This window comes from Mastigoproctus giganteus, chromosome 8 (genome assembly GCF_048544385.1).
Source record: "Mastigoproctus giganteus isolate SK-2022 chromosome 8, ASM4854438v1, whole genome shotgun sequence".
Lineage (NCBI taxonomy): Eukaryota > Metazoa > Arthropoda > Arachnida > Uropygi > Thelyphonidae > Mastigoproctus > Mastigoproctus giganteus.
The window spans coordinates 13244873-13255965 of record NC_143582.1 but is presented as its reverse complement, the minus strand read 5'-3'; the positions used below and the strand labels follow the sequence as shown (position 1 = coordinate 13255965).

General features: G+C 39.9%; 1 protein-coding gene across 1 annotated transcript in view; it reads left to right on the top strand.

Moving 5' to 3' along the window:
- Window positions 1-7519: 7519 nt before the first annotated feature.
- Window positions 7520-11093, top strand: part of LOC150081266 (organic cation transporter protein-like) — a 74408-nt gene continuing 70834 nt past the window's right edge. The window contains exon 1 of the mRNA XM_090379477.1: window positions 7520-7582. Coding sequence (XP_090235603.1) covers window positions 7520-7582 — 63 coding nt within the window. The remainder of the gene's footprint in view (window positions 7583-11093) is intronic.

Below are 11093 nucleotides of genomic sequence, written 5' to 3'. Positions count from 1 at the left end.
GAACTTTTATGGGACTTTTTTCATTCCGTGGCTGAGTTAGTCGGCCTCAGGCATAGATAGCAAGGTTCTACCCCCGGAAAAACTGGAGGATTTCGTCCAGCAAGCAGTTGTTGTTGTTGTTGTAGCGTTTTTAGTGACTTCAGCGACTAAGGTCATATTGCTCTGTGTATACTGTCTGTAAATTGCTGTGGACGATCTTCTGGTTGATGAACGAAAAACCCGAGTTTTCGGGAGAAAAACCATGATTTCCTCGCCTGAGACCGACTAACTCAGCCACGTTGCGAAAAAAAACCAAAACCATAAATTCCTCACTTCAGAAAATCGACCAGTGAACACATGCAATTTACAGATACAATACACATTGGTAGGTGAAGTGACTTTCAAGGTGACTCTAATATAATAATTTTTTTTAGTTGTTTATTTTCGATGACCATATGTGCTCCACCCCATAAATAAATATAAGAAAATTTACACGTACCTTGAATCCTTCAACGTGCTCTGCTGGAGGCCTGTTGCTGTTCTTCCGTACCGTAAGGCCTGGATTCGAATCCCATATTGTCTGGAGAAAGTTTTATGAGGGTTTTTTTCACACTGTGGCTGAGCTGAGTTGATTAGTCTCGGGCAAGGGCTGCATGTTTTTCTTTTTTGGTTTTTTCATTCTACAAAATGTGCAAGCCAATAGTAGAACAGGCTAGGGGATACAAAACTCAAAAGGGCTCGCAAGCCACACCGATTGTATGGTGGGGACGAAATAAAATAGGCCTATTGCTATTCTTCCCTACCGTGAAGTTTGGATTCGAATCGTAGGAGACCTTATACGATTCGATATTTTATGGGGAACAAAGTATCAGAGGCTTATTTTACACCGTGGCTGAGTTCGTTCGGGGGGCGATCACATGTGTTTCTTTTTTTTCCTGGAAAATTGGTTTTTCATCCTGCAAAATATGCAAGCCGATCACAGCACAGTCCAGGATGCCAAACTCAGAGTATTTGCGAGCTACACGAATGGCTGCAGCTGTGGGTGTGGGTAGAGAGAGCCTTCAGTTTCATACCCATGGAATAGAAGCAATTTACACACAGGATATAGTGCTACCTCATGGCCTTAGTTACCACGGCGCAAATTATAAAAACTTAAAACTCCTCTCTCTTTCTTGCCCTCTCAGATTCCGTCACTGAAATATAATTTCTTTTTGTGCATTTGAGAACGCACGCATTATAGGTTGCTTCATGCGGTTAGCGTTGTGTGTGTGTGCGTGGCTACAGGCTTTGTGAATGTACTCTATATCTAATTATTTGAACAGCTCACCAATGTCAATAAATTGGTTCGTTCTGTTTGAGCAATGTTTGGGATTCCTGTCGAAAAAAACCAGACAGACGCGCACGTACAAAAGAATCAATATGCGTGCTCAGCCTCACTGCCTTTTAATGTGTTTAGAGTGAAGGTATGAAGGCCTATTTACTTCAGGAATACGGATATAGTTTTGAAATTATTGTTTGAATGTTTGATACTCTTAATATGCATTCACTTTCATCAGGATCTCTGTTTAGCGCTCTTTTAAGTCAAAACTCTGATGAAGTCATTAAGATTAGCACTTTCATATAGTGGACGTTACAGTTTACTTGTAAGTGCAACCCTCGTGGGTAGCAAATTTTGTATAATCACCGTAGTCCCCACTTGGTGGAAAAGACAGTTCGAATCCCATCAGTGACGCCAGAAATTTTTATGGGTCTTTTTCACAACATGGCTAAGTTAGTCGGTCTCAGGCGAGGCTGGCATGGTTTTTTCTCCTGGAAACTCGGGTTTTACGTCCAGCAACACACGCAATTTACAGACATATTATATACTGTGTAATATTGACTTAAGTTGCTGATGCGCCTTAAAAAAAAAAAAAAAGCAACCAGACAAATTCTTAGTTGACAAATTTAAATGACTAATCCATAGATAAATCAAGGCCATCTCTCCACTTCTGGAGGAAAAAGGTCATTTTATACTCCGAAAATCATGTCATTAAAAAAGTTTTTTTTTTTTTTCGTTGAATGGACAATAAAAGAAATTTTTGAAATTTAATTGTGCATTCGAAACCCAAAGGAAAGAATGCCATTGGACAGTGGTTTTGTCACTTTTCACAACCACAAAAGTCTGAGTTCGATTCCCTGCGCCGACTGCTAGAATGGTAAATTTTTATTTTCGAGACCTCAGTTAGTCGATTTCAGGTGAAGGTGTTGGGGGTGGGGCAGGTTCAGCCTGTAACATTAAACCAGTGCTCAAACCTACACAGATTAGGTGTGAGCGTGTTATGAGGCAAAGAACTTTCATTTGCTCCCACAACCTAATCACAGCAGACACCATCTCGCTCACCAGAAAACATTTTGACGCATATGGTTTTCTTTCGTTTTTGTGTACAGGCGCCAATATGTTGTGTCCGTAAATTTCGTGTATTCTGCGGTCGATCTACCTGTTTGCTGGACGATAAACGAGTTTTTTGGAAAGTAAAACATACAATCCTCGCCTGAGACCGACCAACTCAGCCACATTGTAAAAAAAAGCTCATAAAAATCCCTTGCTCATTGACGGGACTCGAACCCCGACATTTTATATCCTTGGTGTGGAGGACTTATTATAGCCACTGTGGTACATGATTGGAGGGATTCCACAGGTTATCTGGAAGTTGTTTCCGACTAGGTACATCCCTTCATGACTGTATCCCACCTTAAATGGGTTCTTCCGACAGGATTATGCACCATTACAGCCTATTGTGAATTCAACCTACTGCGATGGTCTCTCTAGTCGCCAAATATCAATCCAATTGAGCATCTGTGGGATGAAGTGGAACGAGCTATTCGTAGTAGAGATCAGGATAGCCTCGCAGGCAGTACGTTAGATATAATCACCTTCTTCACCGCTCTGGGTGAAAAAACGACTTGGAATCTCGTCAGTGACGAGAATTTTTATGGTCTTTATTTCACAACGTGGCTGAGTTAATCAATCTCTGGGGTGATTGTACATTTTTTTTTCTCTCGGAAACTGTTTTTCTTCCAAAAAAACAGGCATGTCACCACAGAATACACACAATTTTTAAGGAAACAATATTATACGCCTCATAGCCTTAATTACTTGGCGTTTAACAGAAAAACGTAAAAAAAAAAAACAGAAATTCGCAAACCATCGAATTTGCAACAACTGTCGAAATTATTTGAGTCAACGTAGACCACCATTCCTGCACATGCTTTCGATTCATTGTTGAGTCCATGCCACGACAAATCTAACTGTTCTGAGGATGAGAGGGAAAAAAGTGGGAACACAGTGTAATTCGTGGTTTTCTTATTCCTTAGGAGATTACACTAAAAGTTCAACCCTTGCATTACGGAGATATATTTAAGGCTTTGTTGCCGATTCTGTGGCATCGGCAACTAAAGCCATATTGTTCCGTGTATACTGTCTATAAATTGCGTGTATTCTGTGGTCGATTTTCTGTTTGCTGGACGAAAAACCCCCTAGTTTCCAGGAAAAAAAGCCACCCTACCCTCGCTTGAGACCGACTAACTTAGCCACGTTGTGAAAAATACCCATAAAAATTCCTCCCGTCATCGACGGGATTCGAATTCAGGTCTTTTCCACCCGGTGTGGGGAGAACGGCGATCCTACCAACTGTGCTACCCACGAGGGCTCGAGCCAAGAGAAGGTGGATTAAAAAAAAAAAGTTTATATTAGAGTAACCTGCGAATCCGTCTGCCCATTTGCAATAAGTCCATGAATTGCGTCTGTTCTCTAATTGATTTGGATGTTTTGCTGGACGAAAACCCAAATTTCCAAGAGGGTGGGAACCTTGCTGTCCACGCCTAAGACCAATTAATTCAGCCACAAAGTGCGGTTCAAAGAAAGCGGATAATTCCAAGTTAGTCATTTTTAGCAACGTCCGAATAAGGATTGGTAAAGAAGTGAACTGGATTTGCTTTTTCTTTTTTCTTTTTTCTTTTTTTTTTTGAGCCGCAATTATCCAGAGAACAATAACTTAATAGATCATAATCAACCCAAAGATAACATTTTGCAAAGTTTTCCTTTAACTGCTCATTCATTAATTTTGCTTTCTGTAGGAGTAGTACGTTCGCATGTACTGCAGTGGATTAAAAAAATCTCAATACCTAAAAACTTTTTCTATAAGGCTAGACTAGTCTAGTCTGCGCGGAAGCACAGTGGTTAAAATCACCATCCTCCCCACACAGCGTGAAAAAGGCCCTGGTCTGAATCCCGTAAATGACGCCAGGAAATTTTATGGGTTTTTTTTTTCACACCGTGGCTAACTTAGTCGGTTTCAGGCGAGGGTAGCAAGTCTTTTCTTTTGGAAACTCCGGTTTTTCGTCAGCAAAACAGACAACTCGACCAGAAAACACATGCAACGTATGGATATAATACACGAGCAGATAAAGCTACTTTTATAAGTCTAGGATGGAGATTAACAACATAGCCAGTTTAATTTTTCGACAGTTCCTTTACTTATTTACGGTTGTAAACTTATGAAGTTCATTTCTCTTGTTTTGTGTTGTGTCTTATGTACGGCGGCACCTAAACGTTAGTTCAACTCTTTTTTTTTTTTTTTTTTGTTTAATTTATTCCACCCCGTGCAGGTTGAGCTACGTTGTATTAAATATGTAATTTACGATCATCGCATCATTTTAAAATTTTTCGCCATTAATTGTTTTCGATGATTTTAAAAGTTACAGTAATCATTACATTTTGCTGAATTTTTCATCAGCAGCTACCAATCAGCAACTATTTGTCAGCATCAGAAACAACAAATATAAAAAATTTTAATTATTTATTATGGTCAGACAGCCGAGATGTTTACCATGTATTAACCTTTTAGTTTTCCATACCTTCTTAGAATGACAAAGATGTAGATGTAATCATCTGATTTTGTAACTGCGCTAATTGACCTTGCAATTAAAAAAACAACAACACAAGGGTAAAGCGTACGCTTCATGAAGCCCTTATTCTTTAATGAACGTTACTCAATCCAATATTAATTATTCCAACAGCAAAAGGATCTTTCTTTCTGCACGAGTTGACAGTAATAAAAACTCGTGCAAATGAGTTTGACGTTGTTCCAAAACTCTGGAAACGTAAGAGAACGTACACCATTTAGTGTCGAATATGATTTCATCATTTTATAATTTTATAATTCAAGAACAAATTAGAACTCTCGAATTACAGGCCTTGGCGTCTGTCTTTGCGGGCAGCACAGTGGTTATAATCACTCTCATTCTCCTCGTGGCAATAGCATTAGCATTAGCATTAGCATTAGCATTAGTAGAGGCATATGATGCAAGAAAGCAAGCTTATTCAGCATCAGCCAAAAAAAAAAAAAAAAAACCCTCTCCCATTTCACCCCTCCGTTCGTTCGAAATACCTGTCCAGTTGAGCTTTAAATTTGTTTAGGCTATCAACTTCAACAACAAGTGATGGAAGTCGGTTCCACCAACCAACCACCCGCTGGCCAAAGGCAAATTTCCGCACATCTATCCGACATCCGTCCTTCCTCAATTTGAATTTATGCCCTCTGAGGTGATTATTCTGAGAAAGATGAAGAATCCCATTGGCATTGAGCATGCTCAAACCATTCAAAGCCTTATACGCCTCTATCAGATCACCTCGCCGGTGCCTAGTCTCCAGACTCTGTAATTTGCAAAACTTAAGCCTTTCTTCGTAAGAGCAACCCTTTGTTCCATTTACTAATCTTGTTGCCCTTCTCTGTACCCGTTCCAGCAGCTCTACATCCTTCTTGAAATGAGGCCTCCAGACCTGTATACAGTACTCAAGATGTGGCCTAACCATTGCCTTATACAAGGGAATAATCACCTCCTTATCCCTGCTAGAAAAATTCCTGTATATCATTGACAAGACACCATGAGCTACTCTTGCAGCTCGTCTGCACTGCTCAGAGAACTTCATATCTGCCTGCACAATTACCCCCAGGTCCTTTTCATTCTCCACCACTGTCAGTGTAGTACCGCAGAGTTGATACATTGCTCTGGGGTTACTGTTACCCATATGTAGTACTTTACATTTGTCAATGTTAAACTTCATTTGCCACCTCTCAGCCCATCTGTTCAACCTTTCCAGATCCTGTTGCAGCAGCATAGCGTCAGTAGTGTCCTTAACGACCCTGCCAACCTTTGTATCATCTGCAAACTTAGACATTAAACTTGATATCCCATCATCAATATCATTCATAAACACCGAAAACAACAATGGACCCAACACTGAACCTTGAGGAACTCCACTAATAACATTAGTCCACGTTGAGCAGTGTCCATTGATTACCACTCTCTGTCTTCTGCCACTCAACCATCCCCTTATCCATAGCAGCAATTTGCCTCCACGTTCGAACCTGTAAAGTGACGCGGGGATCTTTTACGGGCCTCTTTCACTCTGTGGCTGTTAGTCTTAGGTGAGGATATCAGTTTTTTGTGTCCGGAAGCTCGGATTTTTCGTCTTGCAAAACAAGCAAACCGACCAGAGGACACACACAATTGATAGATATTATACAAACGGGTAGATGAAGTAATTTTCGGTTTGTTTGCACTTGAACGTAGGATCAAAACGATATTTCATTTTACCTACTTATTTTTCCTTTTGCTTTAAAGAAATTAATAGTCTGTATAAGACTGAAGTTTTTAAAATTTTGGGAAATGAACAATTTATGCACTGTTTATTTAAACGTTATACACTTGTCTTTACAAAATTAATATTTTACTGGAACCTCAAAATTACAATTATTTCCCCCTCTAATAAGAGAAAGTTTTCGAGTTGGCAACTTAGCCAATTTGTTTGATTCTTCTGCCATCTAGCGGACGGATTAATTTGATGATTATATACATTTCAAGCCATTTCATTTTCAGCTCTTTCAGTTTGAAACTTAATTTGTACAAAAATTTATTTCCTGTTTCTAATCATTAGTACTATATTTTGAATATTCTTCATATCTGACACTCTGATCATATTTAATTTATGGACTTGTTATGATGCCGCTATCATCTTGGGTAATTATGCTCCATCGCTAGCAGTGACACCTTTAGTGTTGGATTTCAAAGCAGTTATAAAACGTTTCATTATTGGCAGTCTATTTTTATTTATACTCTTATTAATGAGTTAATGGTAGAAAAAGTGTAGGCTTTCAAACTGTGCATGAAGTTATTATTATTTTTCCAAGAATGTCTCATGAAATGGGAACATTGACGTTCATGGTGCTATTAATTTAATTCTCACGTTCATCGAACGAGGTTAGCACTGTTTTTCTTTTTTTTCAGTGGTTTACCAAGGTCTGTCGGTTTCAAGGACCTGTGAAACGAATATCTGTGGAAAGAAAATAAGCAGAAAATATCAACACCTGTCAATAGCTAAAGATTTTCTTTCTTAACTGTTGGCAATGATGATTTGAAAATACTTTACGATGTCGTCATCTTGCTGTTCGAAAATTCAACCAGTGTCTCTGTAAGATAAACAAGCTTTCAACTGATCATGGCTTTTGGCACCATCCGAGGATACGGTTCATTTTCCTGTGAAGAAAGAAGAGATGCCCAGGTAGTACTTATATTTGGACTTATATTTGGTACACAGTTATCACCTTAGCCAATGGACACAGTTTATGAAATACAAACATTTAAATGCTTGAAAAAGAACAAAAATTGGCGTCATCTCAAATTTCCTAGTTATTCAATGCCATAAAACTACCAGAGAATTGGGGAAAAAAAAAAAAAAAAAAACAGTGATCAGATAAAGTAAAACTGCTCTGTTAAAAGAAATAAGTAACTGCTGACTCCATAGGATTCTGTCATCAGAATATACAATAATTAAAATAATTTAAATTATGTTCCGTTATTTATTGTTATACGCTGTCCCTTTTCAATGTCCCTGATTTTAATAGTTAGTTAAAATTCGTGTTGTACATATGGCAACGTAGAAAAGAAAGTGCAGGCAGTGGTGTGGTTTTTAGAGAGCAAATCTGTTGTCACGGTTCAAAGGCAATTTAGACGTGTATTCAACAAAGATGCACCTGACCCAAAGTCTGTACGGAGAAGGTACAGAAAGTTTTTGAACACCGAGAGCGTACAGAAGCAACATTCGGGTCTTCAAAGAGACTCAGAAGAGCCAGCTGAAGATGTCCGTGCTGCCTTTGTTCGTAGCTGCGGAAATCAACCAGGCATGCATCAAGGGAATTGAACATGCTTCATGCAACTCTACTCAGGATCGTACACAAGCTGCTGCGTTTGTACGCCTGTAAATTGCAAATGGTTCAAGAAATCAAGCCTCGTAACAAACCACAACGATAAAGCTTCGTTATTTATATCCTTGATCGCATCGACCAAAACCACGATTCGTTGAGTCACGTTATGTTATCCGAAGAGGCAACATTTCACCTTTCGGGAAAAGTTAACCGGCACAATGTTCGAATAAGGGATTCTGAAAACCCGCACAGTATCCAATAGTACATTCGAGACTGTCCAAAAGTGAACGTGTAGTGAACATGATCAACGGACCGTTCTTCTTCTTCTTGGAAGATTGTAGGAATCACATTTTTAGACATGCTGGAACAATACGCATTTCCTCAGATTGCCTACCTATAGCCCAACATAATCTTTCATCAAGATGGAACACCGCCTCATTGGAGCTTGCAGGTGCGCACTGCTCTGGACGACACGTTCTGGACCGTTGAATTGGACGTGGTGGACCGATACCATGTCTCCCCTCGTTCACTTGACATAACTCCCTTAGATTTCTTCTTCTTGGGGTATGTGAAAGATATGTTTTATTCCACCAATGTAACATCGCCATCTTATGTGCCCGCATCGTGCTAACAGTTGCCACCATCAGTGCGACATATTCGAGCGAACCTGGTCGGAAATCGAGTTTGGACATTTTCGTTGCACCAGAGGAGCTGATATAGAAGTTTATTGGGAAAGAAAACTCCAATAAAAATTAACATTTCTTAGTGCACTGGGTTTCTTTTGAGAGACATTTAAAATCAGGGACTTTCAAAAGGACACACCCTGTATCGTTATATATACCTCAATGTTATATAGTTATAAAACATTGAGATCTTCCACTTCTTTCAATAATTTATAATTGTTGAACTTATAAAGGTAAATACCGGCGATTTTTAACATCCATCGTATCGAATTGCATACAGAATTGACAGACGGTGCCAATTCGGTTGCAAACCAAAACAGCCATTTTGGTTTGCACAGTGTTTGAAGAAAGTAAAAGGAAGTATTACGCAAGTTAGAGCTGGTTGCAATTTCTCATTTCTATACCTGTTTGCAGTTAGAGTCCCATTCGCTATGATGTGGTCTGTAATACCATCGAAACTAATGAGGTCTATATGATCACATGGAGGTCTCTATGACCACCGAGATTAATGCCACCCCATACCAGAAATCCGCCTCCACCGAATCGTGTTTTTGTATGTACATAAGGTTGTTTCGGGTTCGTCTTTCCAGACACTTACAAGTGCTCGCATTCTTTTGGCCCTACGATATTGGATACTCAATGGAACACACACCTTATGTCTTTGTCTTCTCTCGTAAAGACCATTGAAGTGCAGACAATTTCGGATTGTTTAGGCTGACGCCAATATCTCGGTAACTTCTGCAAAACGTCCGTGTAGCTGGGAAGCATTCAAGTATCCACTGCGATGACCAAGGAGAGGAAGATATCGATCTTACCTCTGCGTTCTTGATGGTTTGTAACCCTGACCTGATGTCTACAAAAGGGCTAGGTTATTACTTGGAAAGGATTCCATAACCTACTGATGATACTTTGTGATACACTAAGCCGTGTCATAAAACTTGGCATCACTTCTGCTTCATCTCCAGTCTCTTCATGATTCTCCAAGCGGTAAACTCGAGAAAAATCTATCCAGGATGGATATTTTTCAGATGCTCCACTATGATACTCAACAGCTGTAGTTCAGGAATCAGATGCGCCTGCGACCTGATAGAGCATTTAACGCAACGGTCGCACGCCTAAATTTGCAAGTTTTTGGTCTGTATTTATTGGAGACCTTAGTAATTTACACCTGTACGGCATGTGAGTGTGCTACTATTGGGACCACAATGGATATCGATATGGTAGATTTCCCAATAGATTGTGAAGTGATCCGCTAATTATTTGGCCAGTGTATGTAAATTATTTGCTACCATGGTGCTTCGACATTTTGAAGATAATCACAGCTAACTGGTGAAGGTGTACTTCTCTGATGGGAACAACGTTAGAAACAACTTTATTTATCCCATATGCAAAACATTATGCGAAAGATCAAGTTAATAGCAATATTTATCCTGCATAAACTTGATGCTGCTTTCCACATCGTTCGATTAATAGTACAGTATCGAATGCTTTTCCACCATGCTTGCCCCACTAATTTATTTTTGCATGATTATATTCTGGTTATATTCAGAATACTGTGTAGAGAGCACATCTCTGATTCATTTTTCAACACCGATGGCCCAAATAATCGAAGTAATCGCCTCCATTTCACCGGATGCCCTCTTGAACCATGCTTTCAACTGCACAGAACTGGTTGCTGGCACCAGTTCTGTGCACTTCTGGTCTTGGAGCATGATCCTGTCGCCATTGCAGCCATGATGAGATGTACACTTTCCAGATAGCTTATGGCATCCAAATGTTGCTCCAGTGATATCAAGAGACCTAATCCACCGCTAAAACACTCACCACGCTATTACACCGCCACCACTTCATGCTCCATGCCATAACTTTTATAGCATGGAGCATGAAGGATCCATGGACTCGTGCTGTTTTTGACAAACTGGTCCTCCCACCAGTATGAAAGAGTAGATCCTGGGACTTCTCAGACCAGGAAACATTTTCCAATCCTCCACTGTTTCCCTCTTGGTGTACACACTGTAATCATACTTTTTTGTTGACGGCTAGCCCTCGCGAGTGGTACGATTGGTAGAATCGCCGTCCTCCCCGCACTAGGTGGAAATGGCCCAGGTTCGACTCCCGTCAGTCACGAGAGAAATTTTTATGGGCTTTTTTTCATAACGTGGCTGAGTTATTCGATCTCAGGCGA